Here is a 23339-nt window from a genome sequence, read left to right on the forward strand (position 1 = left end):
GTAGACTATGTGTTAATCCAAGCTAGACCAGGGCAATAAAACATCCACGTATGCAGAAGATTTCTCTCAGAACAGGGGGGGTGAGGTTCTAAGCCTCACCTCTGTTGATCCCCAATTTCTCACCTGATGGCCCCCCTGCGACTGTGCCTGTCTTAGGTTGTTCCTCCCTTGAGGAATCTTACCCGTCTCTGGCTAACCAGTCATCTTCCGGGGCCATACAGGGAAATGTGAAGTTGGTAAGTGAGAGGGAAGCCTTATTGTTTGAAAAGGTTAGCTTTTTACTTCTTTGCATATTTATGCCCTGTGGCTTCTATGCCCAGCATTTGTCTTGAGGGATATATTCTTAATAATATTACATACAGAACTTGCACCCCTGGACCTATTATCAGGAACTTTTTCAATTACATTAATTTCCTCTTTTTTTTTCTCAGCTTTCATTGTTCTTTTATTTTGTTTGTTTCTGCTGAAGCCCATTTGAGGTAAATTTATTTCAGTTGCAATGGAAGGTGTAATTGCAATATAATTATTTCATTCATTCAACAAATGTTTATTGACATAAAGTTCTATGGGAGTTCTGAGAAAGGAGCAAAGAGTATGACTGGAGCGGAGCTGGGGAAGAGGTTGGTGTATGAGGGGAGGTGGAAAGGGGGAGGATATTCCAGAGAGAGAACAGCCTGAGCTGTGACCCGCAGGCCTGAAAGTGTGTGGTCCATTTCTCTCTAAATATTATGTTGAAGAGCAGTAAGAACTGGGGCAAGAACCAAACTCTTAAGGGAACCTTGTGAACCATGCCAAAGAGTTTAACCCTTTGGTCAAGAGAAGGTATTTAAATGTAAAATGTGTTTTTTTTAAATATTGATCTGTCTATACCTATATCATCATTATATCTGGCTATAGTGTGGGGAATCGTTTAGAAGAGAATCTAAAGTCAGTTCAAATACTCCAGGGGAGAGTAGATGAGGGTCTGGACCAGTCCTAGACTGGCTGCAGCAGTCTACTCCTGACCCCAGTGGAAAGTTACCTTTTTGGGATAAAGACTTTGGAGGTACCATTTAGAGACTTGTTAGCTCAACCTGAGGCTGTAGAGGAACTTTCTTAGATCTCTGTGATTGAAGGAAACATTTATTCTTTGAGAAAAAATACTACTATTTATTGCCTGGTTCTAACCCAGCAAAATAATGCTAATGATGGGTGGGCAAGTGCATGATGGGTTGGTTGAAAAGATGTTTTGTGAGTGTGGGACTTTGGAGGGCCCATCAGATCCTATCAGTAGGTGGTTGACTATTGATTGCATCATGCCTGAGACCAGCCCTTCACCTCTCCTCTGCTACAAAAGAAGATGGAAATGAGTAATTTCTGATCCTGGGAGAGCTTCTGGAGATGTGTGCTCCACACTGCGATGCAAAAGAGGCCATGGTACAGGGGCCACAGAAAAGTGGCTGCTCAGAGAATTAGGACTGCTCTTAACAAAGTGGTGCCAGAACAGAGCTAAGTAGGGAAGGTACAGCCAAGTAACTGTGCTGGTATTTAAAGTGTGGTAGACCAGTGCCTGGAGATGGGGGTGAGGATGGGGGATTGTGAAATGAAAGGGGGAGGGGCCAGGAACCTTATTGCTGTGGGTAAGACAAGTAAATGATGGCCTGGAATTCCAGGGCCTTTCCTGGTTTCCCTGGGGCTTATTACCCCACAGCTGGAGTTCTGACATCATTCACTGCTTCTCACAGCTGTACATCTGGATCCCAGAGCAAGAAAGATCCTTGGTGTGTCTCTCTTGGTAGGAAGGAAGTTTCCTGGCTCCCAGTCTCCGATTTTCAGCATCAGTTTTCATTTCTCTTGGTGGGAATCCAACCCTTCTTTGTGTTTAGAACTTTAGATATCTATGCTTGTTGCTGAGGGTGGGGGCAGGGCTCTAAGGGGAATGAATGGTCCTTGAGGAAGGACCCCGCTTGTTTGAGGTGGCAGGAAGCTGGGATAGAGCCCCAGATGACATTATTAGGGAAACTCCTTCCCAGGTGAGTTTGACGCAGACAGAACCCACATGTTAATTTGAGTCCATTGCTCTAGGAAATCCACAATTTGTAGGCAGGTGGGGTAGGCTACTCATGGGGAAGAGAGGCTGCATAGGCAATGAAATAGGTACCCATCCGGGGTTGTGGGGAGAAATTAAATATGCTGTGTGGCTATGACTGGCGTATACTAACATGCCCTGGAATCCATTCTGTATGATCCAGCCCTCGGAGTCAGGGCCTCTGACTATCCCCCCTACCCCAGGCTGCCTCCTCTAGGCCTATGATTCAGAAGCATGTATTTGGGGGACACTCAGGCTGAGTAGAGTAACTGGGCATGTTGGAGGGCTAATGCTGTGAGGGCAGGGAGGTAAGTCTAAACAATACAGAGTTACAGATGGCTTAACAGTCAAAATTTATTGTGGAACCAGGATGCCTGGCTTAGAATCCCAGCTCCACTTACCAGCTACTTGACCTTAGACAAGTTATTCTCTCTCTTCATCTCTAAAATGGAGATGATAATATATCCCACCCCCACTCCATCAAGTGGGGCAAGTTTAAACCAACAGTCTTTTCTTTTTCCCTCCATGGTTTCCTCCTGTCTTCTGAAACTCACCCTATGTAACTGCCTTCAGAGAATACAATCCAACACAGATTCTTTTAGAAAAGCAGGTTTATTGGTCGGGCTGCTCACCAGGACACAGCAACGTGAAAGGCTCCCCAGAGCCCACAGAAAACCGTATCTGCTCACAACTCAGGCCCCTTCAGCCCATCAGCACCAAGGGACCTTGTCCCACAATCCCCATCCTCCCTCAGCTGCCCCTCTCCAACCAGAAGAGAAAAGGGAACTAACGAAGCGGGGCAGTAAGCAAAGCTTTGTATTGTAAAAAAGGTTTGTGTCCCCAGGTTCCCTCCCTCCACCCCTTAAAATAATTAGCTGCAATTCTAAAAAGCAGAGCAGGGAAGATGAGGGGTCGGGTCTTCAGCCCTCCTGTTGGGGCTGTGACTTGGGGAGGGAAGTTGTCCTTGCTTTTGACAAGCCACCTTTACCGGAGAGGAACAGGGGTACTGAGGTGTCCTGAGGAGAACCTGGTCAGTGGGTTACAGAAATCAGGCCTTCTGTCTGGGAGCGACTCTCCTCTCAATCCCAAAGATTCAGGAGAGGAGCCCACAGAGCAAGGAAGTCTTGACAGTCCTGCAGCTATAGGATACTAACTCTAGGGAAGGATCTTGAGAAGAAACTGCCAGGAGCGAGCTGAGGCTGGGCTGCTTTATACTCTCCTCCCCTCCCCTCCAGCTCTCAGCTTAGTGGCCTGGCCATCTGCACCATGGTCTCTTTCCAGTGGGCCTCCCTCCTCACTCCCAGCTCTCCACAGCCTGGTGTTGCCCCCTTCTGGGACACTTTCTGGGCTTTGACAAATGGGTGGCCCCTAGGGGCACCATCCAGATCCCATTTGGGGGACTGGGGTGAGGCTTTCTTATCTCTTTTCTATTGTATCATCGCTTTCTCACACTGTCCTCTCTTTTATCTCCACAGCCTGGTGCTGCCCCCTTCTGGGACACTTTCTGGGCTTTGACAAATGGGTGGCCCCTAGGGGCGCCATCCAGATCCCATTTGGGGGACTGGGGTGAGGCTTTCCTATCTCTTTTCTTTGGATCATGGCTTTCTCACACTTTCCTCTCTTTTATCCTTGAAGTGGTCCTACTGTCCTCTGAGAAGCCCAATAAGAAGGGATTCGTGTCCTGTGTTTCTCATACTGCTAATGAAGAATTCTCGGCTCTTCACCCATTTCCACCTACTACTATTTCCGGTTCTCCTTCCCAAAGCCATAGCATGTGCTCCTGCGTGCAGATGCAGAAATATGTGAGTGTGCCCCTCCCCACACACATACACTGTTCTATTACTACCCCACCCCACCCCTTCCCCAGGGCTCTGCTAGGCTTCAGCCTTCTTTATGGGGACCCTTTGCACGTACAGACTATGCTAGACCTTCATCCAGGTCAGGGCCCACTCTGCCCTCTCCCCGACTGCTGCAGGTTCTCCCGGAAGCTGCTTTCAAGTCCTTCAAGCCTGGGGCCTCCCATGTGGGCAAGGGTCCTCGTCAGGATTCACTGTCTCCTTTCACAGTAATTTTGATTTTGAAGACTCCAGGGATCAGGATGAGAAAGAAGAGCTCAGAAAGTAGGAATGACAGCAGCTGGGTGTGAATGTGAGTGGGAGGCTCGGGGGAAGACGGCCTGCCCTTAGGGGGCCCAACGATGGAAGTGTCAGCAATTTCCTCTGAGATCCCCAAATGGGACAACCAGGACATGGATCTCTCTCCTCTCATTTCCACACCATACTATGTCCAAGTTGGGGCTGTCCGTTGTGGAGGCTGCCTCTCCCTCCCATCTTAACAGCCGTAAGACTTGGAGAGGTGCTCCTTGAGAGGAGGTGTTCTCAATTTAGAAACATCTCAGCCTGTTTTGCGGCAGAGAGAGATGGGAAAAAGAAAGTTCAGAGAGAGAAAGGAATGCGGGGTGGGGCTGGGAAGAGGGAATGGGCGGGATTGGGAGGGAAAGGCGGGGCGGCGGGGCCACCCGGGCAGAGCCCCGCGCCTGCGTTCAGTCGCTGTCGCTCTTGTCCACCAAGACGGCGTCGGACTCCTCGGTGATCTCCAGCAGCGCGTGCACGTCGGGGCTGCTCCCTCGCAGCAGGTCGGCAGCCTCGCCGCGCTCCGCACCGCCCTCCTCGTCGTCGGCCCCCACCTCAACCATCTCAGTGGCCTTCAGCACCTCCACCTCGCCCTCGCGGATCTTCTTGACGTGGAACGTGAAGGGCGGGACCTTGTACACCGCCGTCTTAGAGCGCGCGTAGACCACGTGGTCGGGCGTGAAAGACTTGCGCAGCTTGTCGCGTGAGGACTTGAGCTTCTCGCGCCGCTCAGCTGGGACGAGGCGCGTGCCCAGCTTGTTCATGCGCTTCTCCAGCGTGTGCCGCGTCTTCTCCAGGTTCTCCTTGGTCTTGATGCGGGTCTTCTCCAGGTTCTCGCGGGTGCGCACCTTGGTCTTCTCCATCTTCTCCTTGGAGAAGGCCTTCTTGAAGTCGTCCACGCGCCGCAGGCCGCTGCGCTTGATGCGCTCGGCGCGCGACTCCTCAATGACCTCCTCCACCTCCACTGCCTCATCCGACGACAGCTCGATCGCCGCCGTGTCCTCCTCGGGCCGCTCGCCCTCACCCAGCTCGTCGCCCTCCTTCTCAGGCAGCGCCTCCGACTCCTTCAGCGACTTGCTGATGCTCACTTTGGCCGGCAGTTTCACTTCGTCCTGAAGGGAGAGGAAGAGGAAGGCGATGAGGGGGCGCAGAGCGGTAGGGCTGGGCGGGGCCCTGGGGGGCAAGCTGGGCCAACCGAGGCAGGGTGGAGGGGGTTCTGGGGAGTGCGTGGGCCCCGTGAAATCGGCCTGGACTTGCTCACCCTTGTATTCCCCAGTGCCTGACATAGAGCTGGACATCTCGTGGGCGCCATATAGATTGATGTCGAGTGAATGACAATATGCAGAGTGAGAAGGGAAACGAGCTTCGGGTCGGAGATTGGCCTGAAGTGTAATTGCACCTCGGTTAAATAGCTCTGCGACCCTCCAACCCAGTCCTTGCACCCTGAGTCCACTCCGCTTGCGTTAACCATTCTTACCGTGTGTGTCCCATGGGACACGACTTAGCTTTAGAAATGGGCAGAGCGCCCTCTGGTGCACTAAGTCACGCACTGCTCGAGCCAGGTCTTTTAAAAAGCAAGGGTTTGGGGAAGTGTTTGTTTAGGTTGAGGGGTGGGGATAGCAGGCGATCCCCAAGTAGGATGGCTTAAAGGCAAACTAAGGGGAGTGCGATTCTCAGACTTCAAACCATTTCAGAACCAGTCTTAGGAAAAAAGAGCTGTAACCCATGCCTCTTCACCCCTTGACTTCATACTGTTTGGCTCCACGGTGGTCATTCCCCTCTCTTCATCCAAGTAAAATTAGGGGAGGAAAGAGAAAGAAGCTGGTTGGGGTTTTCTCCCCAAGAAAAACATTTCTTGTGGTTTTGACTTCCCGGCCTTGGAACGGAAGGAAGAGATTCTTTTTCCATTTTGCTTCTCCACCCGCTTTGCCCCCCTCTCAGATGCAAGCTCAAGGAGCCAGGAATTAGGGTGATGGTCCCAGATTCCCTGAAATCCTGGAGCTCAGAGTCAGTTTTTCCCTCTAACCAGGGGAGGACATAGCATCAGCACTGTTTTCCATTGAGGGAAGATTTTATAAGATCTTGACTCTGGGCCAGCATTTCAGAATCTCAGCTGCACACACCCCAACCAATATAGGGGAAGCTGCCCACAAAAGGGACAGGGGGCATAACCCAGAACATTAACAGGACCCCCCTTCGGCCCAGACTTCTCGTTCAAGATTTCAGACAAAGAAATGAGAGACAATTTTTTCTAAAGGGTTTTCTTAAGATCGTTCCCAGAATTTTAAGAAAATCCCACTGAGAAAAATGAGGCAGCACAAATTGGCCCCTCTCATACACACACACACACACTCACACACACACACACACACACACACACACACACACACACACACATTGGCAACTTGGTATCTCTGTACCACCTGCTACAGAAATTTTTTACCCAGCCCCCAACCTCTTTCCTCTTCCCTCCCATCCCCATCCCCCCAGAGTTTCCTAGTTTACACTGAAAACTAGGAACACCCTCTCCCAACTTCCTTCCCTCCCTGTTAATAGCATTAGCAGGGACAAAGGGAATACTGGCCCCACCTCTTCATCGGAACAGGGCACCAGCTCTGGTGGGCACCAGGCCACCGCAAGATCCCATTACTCAACTACACCTCCCATAAGGCAAGGTAACCTGGGCTCAAGGCATGGTGGGACTTGTAGTCTTCTACTGCCATAGCTGGCTTGATACTATCAGAGCATCCTATGGCATTTTGTCCATATCTGTGCCTCTCATCACTCACAGAGGCACTGAAGGGGTGTTTTCCTTGTTCTGAGTGTAGAAGTCCCAACCTCTCTTAGCATTCCCTCTGATTTCAGTTTGTACCCTTTAGGTCTCTTGCAATCACTTCTCCCTACCTCCTACTGAGTCCTTTTACATACCATTTTAGAACTCTAGGATCTAAACCTTCTACTACCCCTTCATCCATCTCCACCCAGAATTTACCTGCAGCTCCAGTATCAAAAAAATTTCAGCTCTGATCTGTCTTTCATAGCCTCCCAGATTAAACATCCACACGGCGCCCCACCAAAGGGTGGAGGACAACCTTTCCATTCACTAAGCTCAGACAATGTGGATGGACTAGGGAAGGATTAGTGTGACAGGGGCAGGGAATAGACAGGAAAGAGTCCCAGCTGCTGGAAAACAAATCCATATTGTCTCCCTGCCCTACCCCCAGCATCCCTGATTCTCCCCCACCCTGTAAAGGCTGAGCTGACTGGTTTTCCTGGCCTCTGGCTTCCTAGATAAAGAACGGTGTTTGCCAGTTGAGCTTAGAAGTGAGCAGGGCTGGGGAGAGAGTAGCAGACTTCTTGCAGCCAATCCTATCTTCCTGATGCCTGGTGCAAGGTCTCAAACACAACATTAGGGAGTAATCCCAGTGAGGGGAAGTTTATTCTTGAACGTGGGGGCATCTCTCCCCCAGTCCAGCAAGGCACCTGGGAAGATAACCCCATTCACTGTAGTTTCCCGCCCGCCCGTGATGGCTTATACCAGAGGAGCTGCCTTCTGGGTGGAACATCAGCAGATAGGGGAAGAACTAACCCGACCTGAGTCCCAGGATAGTGTCCAGTAGACTGGCTCTGGAGAGGATATTCCACCAGGACTTCAGCTTTCCCCTCCACCAATGGATTTTCCTTTTTCTTCCTGTTCCAAGCCAGGTTTCCCCTGTGACTCACGGCCTTGGAGTGTTCTCTCGGGCCCACCCAGTCTGCCTGCTGCTACAAACACCACCAGCACATTCCCAAAGCACCTCCCCCCACTCTGGGCATACATGCTGGACACCTTGTCCCACCCCTACTCCCCTGGCAGTTCCTAAACCAAAGGACGGGCCTCGGGGGGTGGCAAGCAAGGAGGGCTCTCATGTTCTGTTTTCACGTTTTTATTCAATAAAACCACTACTTCCAACAGGCTTGGTTTCCAGAGTTACCTTTAATGACCGGGTCTGAACAAAAGCATGCACAGCTTCCCCTGCACCCTGCCGAGCACATGCAGCTCCCCAAGCCAGGAAGGCACCAGTACAGAAAGGATTTAGGGGAGCTCCAGCCTCTTCCACTCCACTCCTCAACTCTGCTGGAAAAACTTAAGATCCTCTGACTTACGAAGATTTTAATGATTATAATTTAATTGAGCACCTACTAATGTGCCTGGTCTTTGGCCAAGCACTTCACATTTGTCAGGGAAGTGGGACAGTGTCATATGGCTCTGGGTGAGACGCCTTTCTTGACTTGGAGCTAAGCAGCTCTGTCCCAACCACCGCCTGGGAGAGGCCAGAGGGGACTTTGGAGAGGTGACTCGGAGACCCAGCTTCTGCTTAGTATGTTAGAGAGGGGTCCAGACTGGGGGAGAGGTGGAAGAGAGGGAAAGTCTTAAAAAAAACTCAGGATCTCCAATTTCAGGTTGCCAAGATGTATATAGAATACCTGTAGATATATAGTATATAGCATATTTGTATTAAACTTCCATGGGGGAAGGAACAATTAGGGAGGAAATATCCACAAGGAATCCTTTGGGGGATTATGAAAAAAAGAAGTTGGAAAAACACTTTTGTGCTATAGGGAGGCCAGATCCAAGCCAGATCAGCTAAAATGTCCTCCCTTCTGGCCTCTGAGTTGGCAGCTTTTGGGTGCCCCACCCAAGACAGGATCTGGCAAACATAAGGGATCTCTTTGCAAAACATTTTCTGAAAAAAACTGGAAAAAGTAAGTATAAATGTTTTCCCTAGCTGCAGGGAGGGGGTGGACAGGGCACAGAACAGACCCTGGGCCTGGGCCTCAGAGGGCCCTCTCCAAAGACACTTTGAGCCAAATTGGCCTGTCCCCGAGGGGGAGGGAAGGGAGACTCAGGAGCTACGGTGCAGTTCCATGCAATTCCATGCAGGGCAGCTTTGGGTGCAGCTCAAGCATGGCTAAGAGGTAGGGGAGGGTCCCCATCCCTTTACCTCCCCCCCCATTGCACACACCACATTCGCCTGAACCCTGCATAACGGAGAGTGTTTGCACAGTACCCACCACCCACCCACAAGGGGCAGGGGCTTGGAAGAGGCTGGCCATCCCATCACTGACCACCAGTCAGCTGATGGTGGCCTGGAGTGACACGCCCATGCCCATGGCCTTATGTGACTCAGGAGACTCTAAGCACCCTCCCCAGTTGTCGGCTTCTCTGGAGTGGGCAGAGGCACAGGCTCTGGGTAATAGGGCAGTGTCCTAGGCGTCTGGTCAAACAGTGGGAGCTCAGGCACTGTGTCAGGCGTCAGGTCAAAGGGCTCAGTCTCAGGCCGAAGGTCAAAAGACACGATCTTGGGTGTGGCCAGATCAGAGGGTGCATTCAGCTTCTTCTTGGGCTAAGATGAGGAAAAGGGGTTTAAATGGGGCTTGGGATGGGTGCAGATGGGGTTGAGAGAAAGAGGCCCTGGTGAGCGTGCAGCGTTGGGGCTGGTGGGTAGGAGGCAGAGGGAATACACAATGTGTTAGGTTGGGCGGAAACCACATTTTAAATGCTTCATCAGGAGGGCCCTGGGGCTGAAAGGAGCGGCACAAACCCAGGCCCATGAATTAATAAACACAATTTAAACAGAACCCCCTCCCTTCCTCCCTCTAGAATCTTCCCCAGTCCCATCCTTGGCCTCCTACCTTCTATCACTAGCCATCTGTGGTCCTGGGATGATGCAATTGGGAGTCAGGGGAAGAAGGGAAAGAGACTGCTGGGGGTAGGGAAGGAATTTTCTAAGAGGCCTGTTGATGCACTCTAACTGGAGATGTTCCTATGAGTAAGAGAAGGCAAACAACTTCACTGTCCTCAGAGTCAGCCGCTGCTGATCCCAGTTTTCATTATTCCCTGCAGGCAGGGTGGGCACTGGGTACTGCCCCAGATAAGGAGAGGGAGAGGCATGGAAGAGAGACTTCCTGGCTATTTCCCTTTGGCCACGTCCCTTCCTCCTGCCTCCCTTGCCACCCCTCCCCACACCCACACTTGGGATATCAGCCACCAAGATGCACAGAGAAATCAGGATCAAAAAACAAGCTATTTTTTTGCCAGGTGGGCCTACATCCTGGGGTCCACAGTGGCAGGTCCTAACTCTCCCTCCTGAGGGGCTGAGCTGCCACTCTTGCTTTAGACAATCAGAAGTCAGGGACAGTTGGGGGCACTAGCAGACACTGGAGAGAGCAGTGTTTAGTAAACCCCTGCAGCCACAAAAACACAAAGCAGCAGATGCCCTGTCAGATACAGGGAGGCTGAGGAGAAAGGGGCCAATGTGGTCCTCTCATGGCCAGATACAGAGTCCATGCCAGGGGATACCCACACTGGCGTAGAAGCCCCACTCTCTACACCCTGCACCCCTCCCTTCCCACTGTCACTGGGCTAGGTGACCATACATTTCCCCTACCTTAGTACTATAAGGCTGAGCAGCTAATGGCCACCAACCTTATCCACTCTTAGCTAAAACTCATACACACCAACCCATATGCAAAGCAGCCACAGTGTCAGGACCTTGTAACTGTCATCCTCAGAAAATGAAGGAGCCGGAACTAACCCTTGGTTAGGGCTAGTCTCTACCCTGACTTGTGCTGCAAAGTCTGGGAATAGAAGGAGAAGGTGCAGGAGCAGAGAGTAGCAGGAGGGGCCCCAGCTTTGACACCCAATAACTTGAGTGGCAACAGGCAAGTGACTTCCCTTCTCTGGGCCTCAGCTTCCTTAGCTACAAAATGAAGGGGCTGAAGTCGATTATCTCTAAGGCATCTTCCAGCTCAAAAAGTCTATAATGATAGAATGATGAATATGCTTGATGGTGAGGGTCCAAAAAAATGGAACAAACTACTTCTCCTCTCTGAGGTCGGTTGCCTAGCAACAATGGTCCCTCTCCTGTCTCTATCAGTTGCCCGCTCATCCCTTTTTGATTTTGACCTTTTCAATAGTCAGACTTTATTTACTTAAAAAATAAATCAGAGGGAGTATGATTTCCTTTGGTCTTAGGAAATACCCCTAAAATACCTTCCCTGCTTGGATTCAGTGACCAGGAGAAACAATCCAAACTCAGCTTTTTGGAGGAAGGATGTGGTAAGCTCTCTCTCCATGGCCACTAGGCTTAGGGGGTGAAAGGGAACCATAGCCCCAGTTGGGAATATTTTTGAGCAAAGGTTTGGGGCTCTCTGGACCAAGGTAGCCCTGATTTGCCTTGAGCCCAGGAAGGAGCTCTATGTTCGGTTAGGATTTGGGGAGAAGAAGCCAGCAGGCCCTCATTCCAACCCTGGTGTCCTCCCTTTTAATGCCCATGAGCCACCTAATCCCTTAAATGCTTCCTGGTCCTGTCCTCAAGCACTTGGAGCCGGTCTGATGGGTCCACGTGTAGGTCATTAACTGCCTCACCAAAACTGCTCCAGAAAATACATTTCCATTTTAGATCCCTTTCAGGATTCTAAATGAATTCCAATATCCAAATTGTTGTCTGGGAGAATTGTATCTTTTGCCAGGTGGGCCTACATCCTGGGGCACACAGGGTACTGCCCTGGATAAGGAGAGGGAGAGGCATGGAAGAGAGACTTCCTGGCTATTTCCCTTTGGCTACGTCCCCTCCTCCTGCCTCCCTTGCCACTCCTCCCCACACCCACACTTGGGATATCAGCCACCAAGATGCACAGAGAAATCAGGATCAAAAAACAAGCTATTTTTTTGCCAGTTGGGCCTACATCCTGGGGTCCACAGTGGCAGGTCCTAACTCTCCCTCCTGAGGGGCTGAGCTGCCACTCTTGCCTTAGACAATCAGAAGTCAGGGGAAAGGACAGTTGGGGGCCTTGGCAGACCTAATAGGGAAGATTGGGGGCAGCAGCATTTATGGTACCAGGCACTAACCAGTTGCACCACTAGAGCTATGAGAATTGTATTGTTAATGATCACAGCTTCCGCTATTTGCATGGTGCCCATGATCTGCCTGATTCTCCCAGCAGTTTTCAGTTCATTGATCCTAAGCTACTAATAGGATTCACTTCTCTCATTAACTAGGCGTTGCCTGATAGGAAGGGATGCCAAACTGCTAGTTTTTATTTGGGAAACAGGGAGGGAAATGCCAGAAAAGGACAATAATGACTCAGAAGTGAGTTCAAGGTGAAGCCTCTGATAGACTGGAGTGGGAGATAGTGTGTGTGTGTGTGTTTAGGGGCCAAATGCAAACTTAAGCTGTGAAATCATTGTCAAGCAATTCTCTGAATCTGGGATATGGGCTTCTCTCCTTTGTCTCCCAGGAGAAGGTGTGAAAGGTCAGACGATCCCATAGGTGGGGCCTTCCCATCCTTTCAGTTATCCCCTCCACCCCACCCCCATTGCCATATCCTCACCTCCCACATCTGCAGTGGGGAGTACAGCACCCCCTCCTGCTCCCATTCTGGAGAACTCACACCATCCCGGAGGGCCTTTCTCCAAATCTCTCTCTCTGTGCCTGGCCACCCAAGCACGCTACCCCCTCAGTCTGACTACCATAAATGCTGCTGCCCCCAATCTTCCCTATTAGGTCTGCCAAGGCACAGAGCTATTTTTACCTCATTCTCTTCCCAGGCCTGCAGACCTCAGGGAGGAGCAGCCTCTGCTTTCCTCCAGCAGCTGAGTACCCCACCCCCTCACCCCCACCTGGAAATCTGCTCTGCTGCTCAGGAAAGTTCTGCTTCCCTGAACCCCACCCCTGTTGCTGGAATCTTTTCCTTACCTCTGAGCACCTCTCCGAGTTGGAATTGCTTTACTTCTTAGTCATTTCCCTTATGGTTCGGGGGCTCAGAGCCCCCAGCTTGAGCCATTCTTTCTACTTCAACTCTCTGCCTGCCACTGGCCCTGGTTTACTACAGATGCAGTCAGAGCCATCCCGTGATTAGACCCCCTCCCTCTCCACAGACCCCTGCCAACTGCCCAGAGGGAGTAAATGGGGATGCCTCTGAACACAGTCCTCTCAAAATATCCATTTTTGACATAGGGAGTTTTACCTCAAGGCTGAGAACTTTCCCAGGTTCTACTGTATGGGATATTTGGAGTGAGAAGGGTCACCCACCCAAGCCCTTCATGGCAACCCTCTACCATACCAGGCTCTGGAAGAAAGAGAGCTGTTTGGTGGCCCCAGACCCCTCCCTGTCTCATTCTCCAGTGCCAGGCAGAGTTCTTCAAAAGTCACACACACACACACCCCTGCTTCCTCCCAACAGTTGGATTAAGTTGGAAACGGCTCTAGACAAACATTTTCTACCAGATAGTGCTCTGGGGTTGGGGATGGGAGGAGGAGAGGGGGAAGCAAAACTTCTTGAGCCTCTTGGGAGGAGTCCCTGGACATTGGGGGCAAGGAGGAGAAGTACCACTTCTGCCTCTGTCCTACCACCACCTCCTCAGATGGGTGACAGCTCCCCACCTCCCTGTGTTTACTGTCCCCAAACACTTGTTCCAATCAGCATCTCTTACCTCCTCCTAGAGATCACGCCAAGGACCTCAAGCATCCACCCAGTTTAACCAGGCCCCAGAACAGTCACTAAAACCACAGCTCCCTCACCTGGGGTCCTCTTACCCACAGGGTGTGGGAAATCTAGCCTTCCTTTTCTTTCCAGTACCTTCCGTAGGGAGGAAGGAGAAGCAGCAGCATAAACTAACCCCTCCACCCCCATGATTTCACCTCCTTGGTGTAGGAACATCAACCAGGCCGCGGCAAGCAGAGAGGAGGCAGGCTGGGCACATTCCCACCCGACCAAAGATCACCAAGCTCTCAGCTCAGACCCACCCCTAAAAAATTGGGAGGACTGGAGAGAAGCAGCAATACTGAGATTCCCAGGTTTATTTGGGGTCATGAGACAAAAACTAAACTTTTATTCAGGCAGGAGGAATGGGGAGAGGTGCAAAGAGAGCAACAAGAGGCATGGGCGGAGCCTGGGGCGCGCCAGCCTCCTCCCGCGCGTCCGCCCGCTGCTCCCCGCCCCCGCAGGCATACGGGGTGATTCACCGCGCCCAGACCGCTGGACTGGGGGCTGTCCACGCCCCACCACCGGCACTTCTCTCGCACTTCTCACATCACGCCCGCCTCCCCCCACGCCTGCTCCCTTCAGGCCCAGGGTACGCCACCAGCTAGGGTGTCCCCAGAGGCCTGCAGGCGCCCGGAGGCCAGGGCCAGATCGCAGCGTGGGGACGAGGTGGGCAGCGGAGGTTGATGCGGGGGCGCGGGGTCCGGGAGGGTGTGCTGGCGGTCGCGTCCCTCGCCTGGCGCAGCCCCCGCGGGTGCGTGCCTGAGCCCTGAATCACCCGCTATATCGGGCGGGCAGTGCCGGAGGCCCCAAACCCGGTCCGCGCCGCCAGTGTCCGCTTACAGCGGGCCCCAACGGCCGCCAGGGGCCCCTGGCTGTCCCTAAAACCCAACCCGAATAGGAAGACTTTTGACAGAGCCAAGTTGGAGGCGGTCTGCGAGAAGTTCAGCCCCCGAACTCGGTTGCGCTACCAGTTTGGCACCGGAGGGAGGGGCTCGGTGAGCAGACGCAGGGTGCAGAGCGCACCCCTCCGCGCGCTCCAGGAATCCGCCGCTCACCCCACCCAGTCCACTCCCGCGGCTCAGGCAGGCAGGAGGGTGGGTCCCCCGAGCCTGGCCAGGCCCAAGCCCGGGGCTGGACACAGCGGGCCGGGCGCGGAGTTCTGGGTGTGGTCCGTCCCACCAACTCACCTGGTAAATCATGACTTTAAAGTTGCGGCGCCGCAGCAGCTCGGCCTCGTTGACCTCCAGCTTTTTGATCTGGCCCGCCTGGCGCTCCAGGCTGCCGCGCACGGTCTTCACGTTGACGCTGACCTTGCGCACCTTCTCCAGCAACTTGCTCACGGTGTTGCTGGTGGTGGCGTGCGCCTTGCCCAGCTTGCTCAGCTCTCCCTGGATGCTCTGCACGGCGCCCTCCATCTCCGCCTGCCGCTCCTCCAGTTGGGCTTGGGTCAGCTGGATCTGGTCGACCGCGCCGATGATTTTGTCCAGAAGGCTCAGCACCAGCACGCCGTTCACCTGGTCCGACTTGATTAGCTCTTCAGAGCCGGCCCCCGACGGCTCCTCCGCCGCTGGTGCCCCCAGGGAGGAGGACCCCGGGTCTCCGGCGTCGGGGTACCCGGGAAGCGGCTGCTCGATGATATGGAGCTGGGTGTCCTCCATGGCTACCCGGAGCCGTGCGGGGCCCGCCGGCTGGAACTGGAGCTGGAGCGGGAGACCCGGAGAGGAGGAGGAGCGGGAGGGAGAGCGCGAGCGAGCGGACAGCGGAGGAAACTCGAGCCACGTCCGTGCGCGCCGGGACCGCGGCCAGAACTGTGGGGCGGGGATCGGTGAGCTCCCCGGCTCCCGGGCCAAACCCTGGAGTCTCGTCGCTCATTGGCTGGCCTCACCCCAGAAAGGGAGGGACGGGGGCACAAGGGGGAAAACGATGATGGGAAAGGGGGGGCAACCGAGGGGACCCAAGAGCCGAGCGCCCCACCCTTCCCAGGATGGTTGGAATAGTTGGGGCGGGAGACTAGGGCCTCCGCTGGCCGCAGAGGCGGCGGAGCAGGACTGGGGGGAGGAATGTGAGCTGGAGGAAGGAAGCAGGTCCTAGACGGCGGCTCTGCTGTAACCGCCTGCCGTTTTCGCTCCGGCACAATCCCGCCACTTCCTTTAGGGAGTTCTAAGGGATGGGACACAAGTCAGGTACAATACGAAATCCTGAAATTACAGGCAAGATATTCTGTCGTATTTGCCTGCTCCCAGTTTTTGTGCGGGAAAGTATCCATGGCTTCCAGAATCATTTTGAAGGGGCCTTAACCGTTGCCCCCCGCCCCCCGCGCCACGTTACCAACCACTGTTCTGAAAGCCGGAGGGGCTGTGTGGGAGGTAAGGAAGGCAGAACTTAAGTGGTGGTGAGGGACTGTGAAGCTACTCTAGGTTCCTTTTAGAATTATCCTAATAGTAGGATTAAGACAATAAAGTAGAAAGGCAATCAAATAGAAAGTAAAGCTTTTCACTCGTCTCTCTAAAAATCACCATTCCCTATGTTTCCCGCCACCGCAGAGGCCTAACTGACACTGACTTAAGAGAGCAGGATGGAGGAGTGCCTCTACCTCTCAAGGTCCACCTCTCTAGGTCCCAGAGACTGACACTCAGCAATCAGAGACATTGTCAAATACCACCTCCTGGCTGGACAGCCAGAACCGGACACCCTGGCCAAGCAAGTCCCTTGACAGAGGTTATCAACAGCAATTATACTGCTATAATACATTTTCTCTTAAATTCTAAAACAAATTGGCAACTTAGTTCTAGCATACATCCATTGGAGAGCCTTGGGTTGGCTCTCTAATGAAATTCTTGGACTCAGCTATTGCTCCTTCCACCTTAACACTCTACCTTTCACTGGGACAGGTGGGGCAGACAGGCCACCCACATGTGCTGGTTTTGAGCCTGTTGACCTGAGGAATAACAACCAAGGAGCAGGACCAAGGAGGACCCTTAGCTCAGAAGTCCCAGGGAAAAGAGGCTGCTCAGGCTCCTCCAGTTTGCTCTCTAGCATAGCACTGGAGCTGTGAGTCCCCTGGAGTGGTACCAGCCTCCTTTCCCCCAGAAAAGCTGCAAACCTTTCCCCTGGTTAGGAAAGCAAGCGTGGGTTTCCACAGCTGAATAGATGATAGCCTTGGCCACAGGTCATTTCACTTCTAGTCTGGTTTGCATTATCATTAAGAAGAGTGAAAACTGCTTGGCAGGGACCCCTGGCTGCTCAATCCAGTCAGAGAGCCTACCAGCCCAGAAAGGAGCTAAAGAGCATACTGGCTGGGATAACCCGGCATAACCCCAACTACTAAGTAAAATATTTTCCCTAACACTTCAATAGCTGTTTTCTCAGAAACAAGTGACTTTCTTGTTTGATATTCAAATAGAATAAGCCAGTACATAAAATTGTATATATATATATATATGCTAGAACTGACAAGTTGCCAATTTATTTTAGAATTTAAGAGAAAATGTATTATAGCAGTATAAGTTGTTTCCAGTGAAGAATGATAAGACTTCTAGAACAGCAGAGAACCTTACTAGGACTTCATAAGGTTCTTCCTTTTTAAAAATGGATTCGATTATTTTCACAGGTGACACACAAGGTGAAAATTGTGAGTAGCATACCAAGAAATATAATGAAAAGAAGTTTTCTTTCTATCCTTGTTTACAACCAATTTCTCTCCTAGAAGACGAGAATTGTTACTATTTTCTTGCAGAATCTTCTCCAGAAAGTCTTTGCACACACTATCAAATATATATATATAAATGCCTTCTTTTCAGTTACTAATATGTCTTAGAGGTTGTTCCACATCACCGTGTGTAGAACTGCCTTGTTTTCCAATGCTGGATGTACTATTTACCCAGCTCTCTGTCAATGGACATTATGATTTAAGCCTCACTTGTTGGGAGTAGGGGGAGACACTGAAGAAGAGTTTCTGTGGTTGATATGTTTTTTGTGGTTGCATGCTTACTAAAAGGAATTAAGTCTATGCCATTCTGGGTTTCCCATCAGGAAAGTATTTCTATTATTCAAAAAGGAATGTCAGTATTTATGGGTGAATCAAATTATATCCCAGGGATAGTCCAGTGAATACTTCTCTGCCTCATCTGATGCCTCCTCCACAGAATTTCACAGAAAGGGCCCTACCCCCTACATACCTATGATATCCAATAACTGCCCCAAGTTTCTGTTCCTCTTCTTACTAAATACCAGCTAAATCCAACAGGGGGCATTCCGAGCCTTGGTGCACCTAGAATTGGAACCCAAGGATGGTTCCCAGAGGACTTCATTCCACTGAAAATAATCAGTTTCTCTTCATTTAGAATTACATTCAGCATGCCATTACTTGCATTCAGAGTTGATGCTTTGCACTTTCCATTGCTCACTCTATTTGCTGAAAGGCACACTGTCCCTTTGTGTGTTTTCTGCTGCTGAGGCAGAGACTGTAAAAGAGATAGAGAGGTGGAAACAAACAACCCTTTGGTCCAGAAAAAGAACAACAGGCTATATAAAGAACTTACACACCTCAACACCCAGAAAGCAAATAACCTGGTTAACAAATGGGCAGAGTAGTTCTCCAAAGAAATTCAGATGGGCAACAGACACGTGAAAAGATGCTCCACATCACCAATCATCAGAGAAATGCAAATTAAAACCACAATGAGATATCACCTCACACCAGTAAGGATGGCCAGCATCAAAAAAACTAAGAATAACAAATGCTGGCAAGGATGCGGAGAAAGGGGAACTCTCCTACACTGTTGGTGGGAATGTAAGCTAGTTGAACCATTATGGAAAGCAATATGGAGGTTCCTCAAAAAACTAAAAATAGAAATACCATTTGATCTGGGAATCCCACTCCTTGGAATTTACCCAAAGAATACAAGTTATCAGATTCAAAAAGATATATGCACCCCTGTGTTTATCGCAGCACTTTTTACGATAGCCAATATATGGAAGCAACTTAAGTGTCCATCAGTAGATGAATGGATAAAGAAGAGGTGGTACATATACACAATGGAATACTATTCAGCCATAAGAAAGAAATAAATCCTACCATTTGCAACAACATGGATGGAGCTGGAGAACATTATGCTCAGTGAAATTAGCCAGGCAGAGAAAGACAAGTGCCAAATGATTTCCTTCATTTGTGGAGTATAGTATAACAACGAAGCTAAACTGAAGGAACAAAATAGCAGCAGACTCAGAGACTCCAAGAAGGAACTAGTGGTTACCAAAGGGGAGGGGTGGGAGAGGGCAGGTGGGGAGGGAGGGAGAAGGGGATTGAAGGTTTTATGTTTAGTACACATGGTGGAGGGGGGGTCACAGGGGAAACAGTGTAGCACAGAGAAGGCAAATAGTGGATCTGTGCATCTTACTACACTGATGGACAGTGACTGCATTGAGGTATGGGTGGGGACTTGATAATATGGGTAAACGTAGTAACCACATTGTTTTTTCATGTGAAACCTTCATAAGAGTGTATATCAATAATACCTTAATAAAAAATTTTTAAAAAAAAGAACAACAGGCTGCAACCATGTCAGCAGCTGGAATCTCACAGTACTCTGTGGTATTCCTCCATCCATCCATTTGTTCAAAAAAGTTTGTCTACTTCTTACCATGCGCCAGCTATTAGGCTGGGAACTTCAAGGAGGATGAAGAAAGCCCAGTCCCTCCTGTTGGAAAGCTCTTAGCATAGCAGGGGAGACATGTATAAACAGATCCTGGTACAAAGTGGAAGATGCTCCCCCAGTTTAGGGAAGGTTGCTACAACTTCCTGGGAGGAGGGGGAAGGGCTCACACAGGGAGGGTCTCTAGGTGTAAAGGAGGAAGAAGAGTACACCCTACCGTGTACTCTTCAGTGACAGGAGGTGTGACAGTGTGTAGCTGGGGACAAGGATATCTAGGCATTGCTTATCTCTTATTGTGGTTCTGCCATTTTACACTTAAGGAGATCCGGCAAGGTGTGAGGGCTGCAGCGTGCAGACGTTCCACTCAGTCTTTTGGATGTGCGCTGGGACAGACCCCAAGGAGATAGAGTGTTTTGTTAATAATAATCAGTTGGGATGAATGATGTGCCTTCACTTCAGAGAAACCATCCCTCATTGAAAACCAGTCCTCAACCTCTGCCTCACAGCAGCTACAGACAGCAGTAATGTTTCTCTCCCTAGATCCCTCTGTGTAAAATGCCTATAATATTTGTATATTCCTCTTCTTCAAAAATTCTTTCATTTCTTCTCCTTCAAGCAAAATATAGATAAGGTATCTTTCCTGAGCCAGAAAACAATCAAAATTATTAATTAATATTTATGCATATTATGATGCTAGAAACCATTCAAAGGACACAGTGAATTTGTGCTTAAGTTTTGGCCTCAGGGAAGCAGTGATTCAGGCCAACAAACATCAAGAAAATAAATTAATGAAAATGCCACAAAGCCACTCCTCCTCTGCCTTCAACATACCCTGATCTCTAATCCTAAAAGTGAAAAGCAAAACACACACAAACGAACAAAAACTGCAGGCGTAATTGATTTTGCTTTCCTGTCTCCTCAAGGTTGGGGCCATCCTTTTTTTCTACTGTTCACATTTCATTGTTTTGTAGAACTACAGTCACAGATCCCTGACCCCTAAATCCGTCCTTCAGCTTCGGCAGTTTATCCAAAAAGGTGGCCTCCTCTCTAGTATAAGAGCACTTTAAAGTCACTACTAAACTCTGTATTCTACTAATTACCTCTCCATTTCTAATTTTATTTGAACTCTATAGGATTTAGCATTGCTGACCAATTTGTCCTTCAGACTCTCCCTCTTTGCCTTTGTGAGGATGTATTATTTTTATTTATTTCTCGTCCCATTTGCTAACTTATTTTTTCTTCCTTTCATTTTTTTCTTTTATAATTTTTTTAAACTGCCCCAAAAAAGTAAAAAAAAAAAAAAAAGCTTTACTGAGATATAATTCACATACCATACAATTCACCTATTAAAAGTATACAATTCAGTAATTTTTAGTACATTCACAAAGTGAGCCATCGATTTTAGAGTACTTTCATCACCCCAGAAATAAACACCTGTCAAATGAAACGCAAATTCAGACTTTGTAAAGAGAGACTTTATTTGAAAGGCTTATTGCAAGAGGAGGAAAAGAATTGCAGCGGTCAGGAGAAGGAGCTGATAGCAATAGAAAGAAGGCTGTGACCCTAAGAGCTTCAAGTGTCTCAAGGGCTGGGCAGGAAGAGGTTTTCTTTGATAGAGGAGTCAACAAAGCCAGAAAGAACCAGGTGCATGGAATGGGCCAAAAGGGTGGCTTGATTGGGGAGTAGCTCAGAGAGAGTGTTTCCCCTTGAAGCCAGCCTATCCTCAGGAGGGGTTGGGTGCTGGCTCAGGCTGACCGTGGGACAAAGAGCAGGGCCCTGGAGGAAGGAGAGCAGCCTTTAGCAAAGTTTGGTTAACAAGCATTTTGTTCTGAGTAATCAGAAGGCACAAGCAGTACAGTTAAACATTTACAAGGCAAAGAATCGAAATGTGGAGGGTCTGTGTCTGTCCTTGTCGAAGGAACAAAAAAGGGGTATTCATGAGTCATAGGGAGAAGGGTGGTTCTTTGCAGTGAGCTGTTTTCCAGAACACAAAAAGTAGGAGATTCCTTTAAACGTCAGTGTTTTTCAGGAGTATAGGGCTCAGGTAAAATTCAACATTGTCACCCTGTACCCACTGGCTGTCACTCCTGTTCCTCCCTGTCAATCACTAATCTACTTTCTGTCTCCATAGATTTGCCTGTTCTGGACACCTCACATAAATGGATACGGTATATGGCCTTTTGTGTCTGGCTTCTTTCACATAGCATAGTATTTTCAAGGTTGATCCATGTTGTAGCATATATCAGTACTTCATTCCTTTCAATAAATATGAATAAAATCCTATTGTATACATATGCTATATGACATTTGTCAGTTGATGGACATTTTGGTTGTTTCCCTTTTTTTTTTGCTGTTGTGAATAATTCTGCTATGAACTTTCATACCATTTTCTTTTTTCATTTTCACGCTGTTTTATTTAACATGGGTCTGTCTCCAGCCTTCTGTTCTGCTTCCAGTCACTTTCCCTCTTTCCTTTTCATCCGCTCTTTTGGTATCCTCTTTACTATGACTCAAATTGGCATCTCTGGTCCTGAAATGGGGAGGTAATAAACATTAAAAACCAGCGGCATAGACATCAATTCATCAGAACGGATGTTGTTGTCTATTGTGCTAAAGCAGAGTTTGGTGGTTCCTGTTAAATCCCACGAGGCCAGGAGGGCCACTGGTTGTTTACCAGTATGTCCAAAACTATTTCAATATTTTAAAAGTCAGCTTCGGGCTCTGACATCTCTCCTGAATGCCAGGCTCTCTCATCTCCCGCTGTTTTCGGCTCTAGCTTGGCATCCCACCATCACCTCAACTTAAGATCTATAAACTAAATGTAATACCTTTCCTCAAAAATCGGACCCCTTATGACTTTCTTTTTTCTGTCGGTGGTCCTGTCATCTTCTCAGTCACAAGAGGTTTCAACCTTAGAGTTATTTTAACTCCTCTCCCTCACCTCCCAAAGCAAACGAAATCCCACGCCTGTCCTTTCCCCATAATTGTCCTCCTGTCCTTCCCATTCCTGTGGCTGTCTCTCTGGTCCGATTGTGACCAGTTAATGCCTACATCGTTACTGTATTTTCCCAGTCTGTGTCTGTATCTCTGATCTCTTTCCCTCCAATTCATCTGGCATGCACAGCACTGCCAGTTAATCTGTCTAAAATGTTACTTTGATTATTGTCACCCCTCTGCAAAAGAAAAGCTGTCAGTGGCTTTATCTTATTTACTCAATATTGTGGACATTTTGCCTGGCACCTACTATTTAATTCATATATCAACATAATTAATAATTAATTGTTATTAATTCATTATATTCCTTCATGTTAACCTCCTGCTGCTCCAGTTTGCCTGATAGACCGCATTCCAGAGATATGTCATGATTATCATTCTCTTTGACATCTCTTCTATTATTGTTTCTTTCTGTGTATATTTGCTGTCTCCAAGTAAATTCTTGTAAGCCAGGACTTTTCTGAAATCTCTGCAGCACCAGGCTCTCAAGTTAGAATTATGGCTTAAAATCAGTGAATCATGGAATGTTAGAGCAGTAAGGGACCCTAGTAGTGTAATGTTCCTTCAAGATCATTGTCACCTTAGGGATCATCTAGGTAAATGTTTTTCAGATGAGGAAACTAAGGCCCAAATAAGTGGAGTAAGTCAATGGAAATTCGATTCAATGTGAATCATTTTAGAAAATGAATTCATGGAGTTTCAGTTATAGAATAGTAGACAATTTTTTAATTCAACTTTATTATTTTCCTATTGCATATTGTTACTCTGATGGCAAAAGTTTTCCTAATAGAGGTTATGCTTATTCCTTCTGTAACAAATAGGTTAGCAGAATTTTAAATGAGAGTGATCTGTTTGCCTAACAGCATACTTAGCACAAATCCTTCTATTAGAAAGGGTCTAATTATGTTTAATGTGCCTAGCTAGTGTCATCTATAGGTAGAACTGGTGGCAATAATGAGT

General features: G+C 49.2%; 2 protein-coding genes across 2 annotated transcripts in view; one reads left to right on the plus strand and one right to left on the minus strand.

Moving 5' to 3' along the window:
- The first annotated feature begins 2149 nt into the window (after nt 1-2149).
- COASY (Coenzyme A synthase) overlaps nt 2150-23339 on the plus strand; it is a 131578-nt gene continuing 110388 nt past the window's right edge. Inside the window, exon 1 of the mRNA XM_036883002.2 lies at nt 2150-2153. The gene's annotated coding sequence lies outside the window, so the exon portion shown is untranslated. The remainder of the gene's footprint in view (nt 2154-23339) is intronic.
- CAVIN1 (caveolae associated protein 1) lies at nt 2662-15559 on the minus strand. Its single transcript, XM_036882865.2, has 2 exons — nt 14919-15559; nt 2662-5312 (listed from the first exon to the last, which is right to left on the minus strand). The coding sequence occupies exons 1-2, from the start codon at nt 15387-15389 to the stop codon at nt 4611-4613; spliced, it is 1173 nt and encodes a 390-aa protein (XP_036738760.1). The 5' UTR covers nt 15390-15559; the 3' UTR covers nt 2662-4610.

The sequence above is a fragment of the Manis pentadactyla genome, chromosome 4 (genome assembly GCF_030020395.1).
Source record: "Manis pentadactyla isolate mManPen7 chromosome 4, mManPen7.hap1, whole genome shotgun sequence".
In the NCBI taxonomy this organism is placed as follows: domain Eukaryota; kingdom Metazoa; phylum Chordata; class Mammalia; order Pholidota; family Manidae; genus Manis; species Manis pentadactyla.

Excerpts from the sequence above, each read along its gene's own strand:
- CAVIN1 (XM_036882865.2), bottom strand. The coding sequence starts at position 15,389 with ATGGAGGACACCCAGCTCCATATCATCGAGCAGCCGCTTCCCGGGTAC. Across the intron at positions 5,313-14,918 it reads TTAAAGTCATGATTTACCAG|GACGAAGTGAAACTGCCGGC; the intron begins GTGAGTTGGTGG and ends CTCTCCCTTCAG.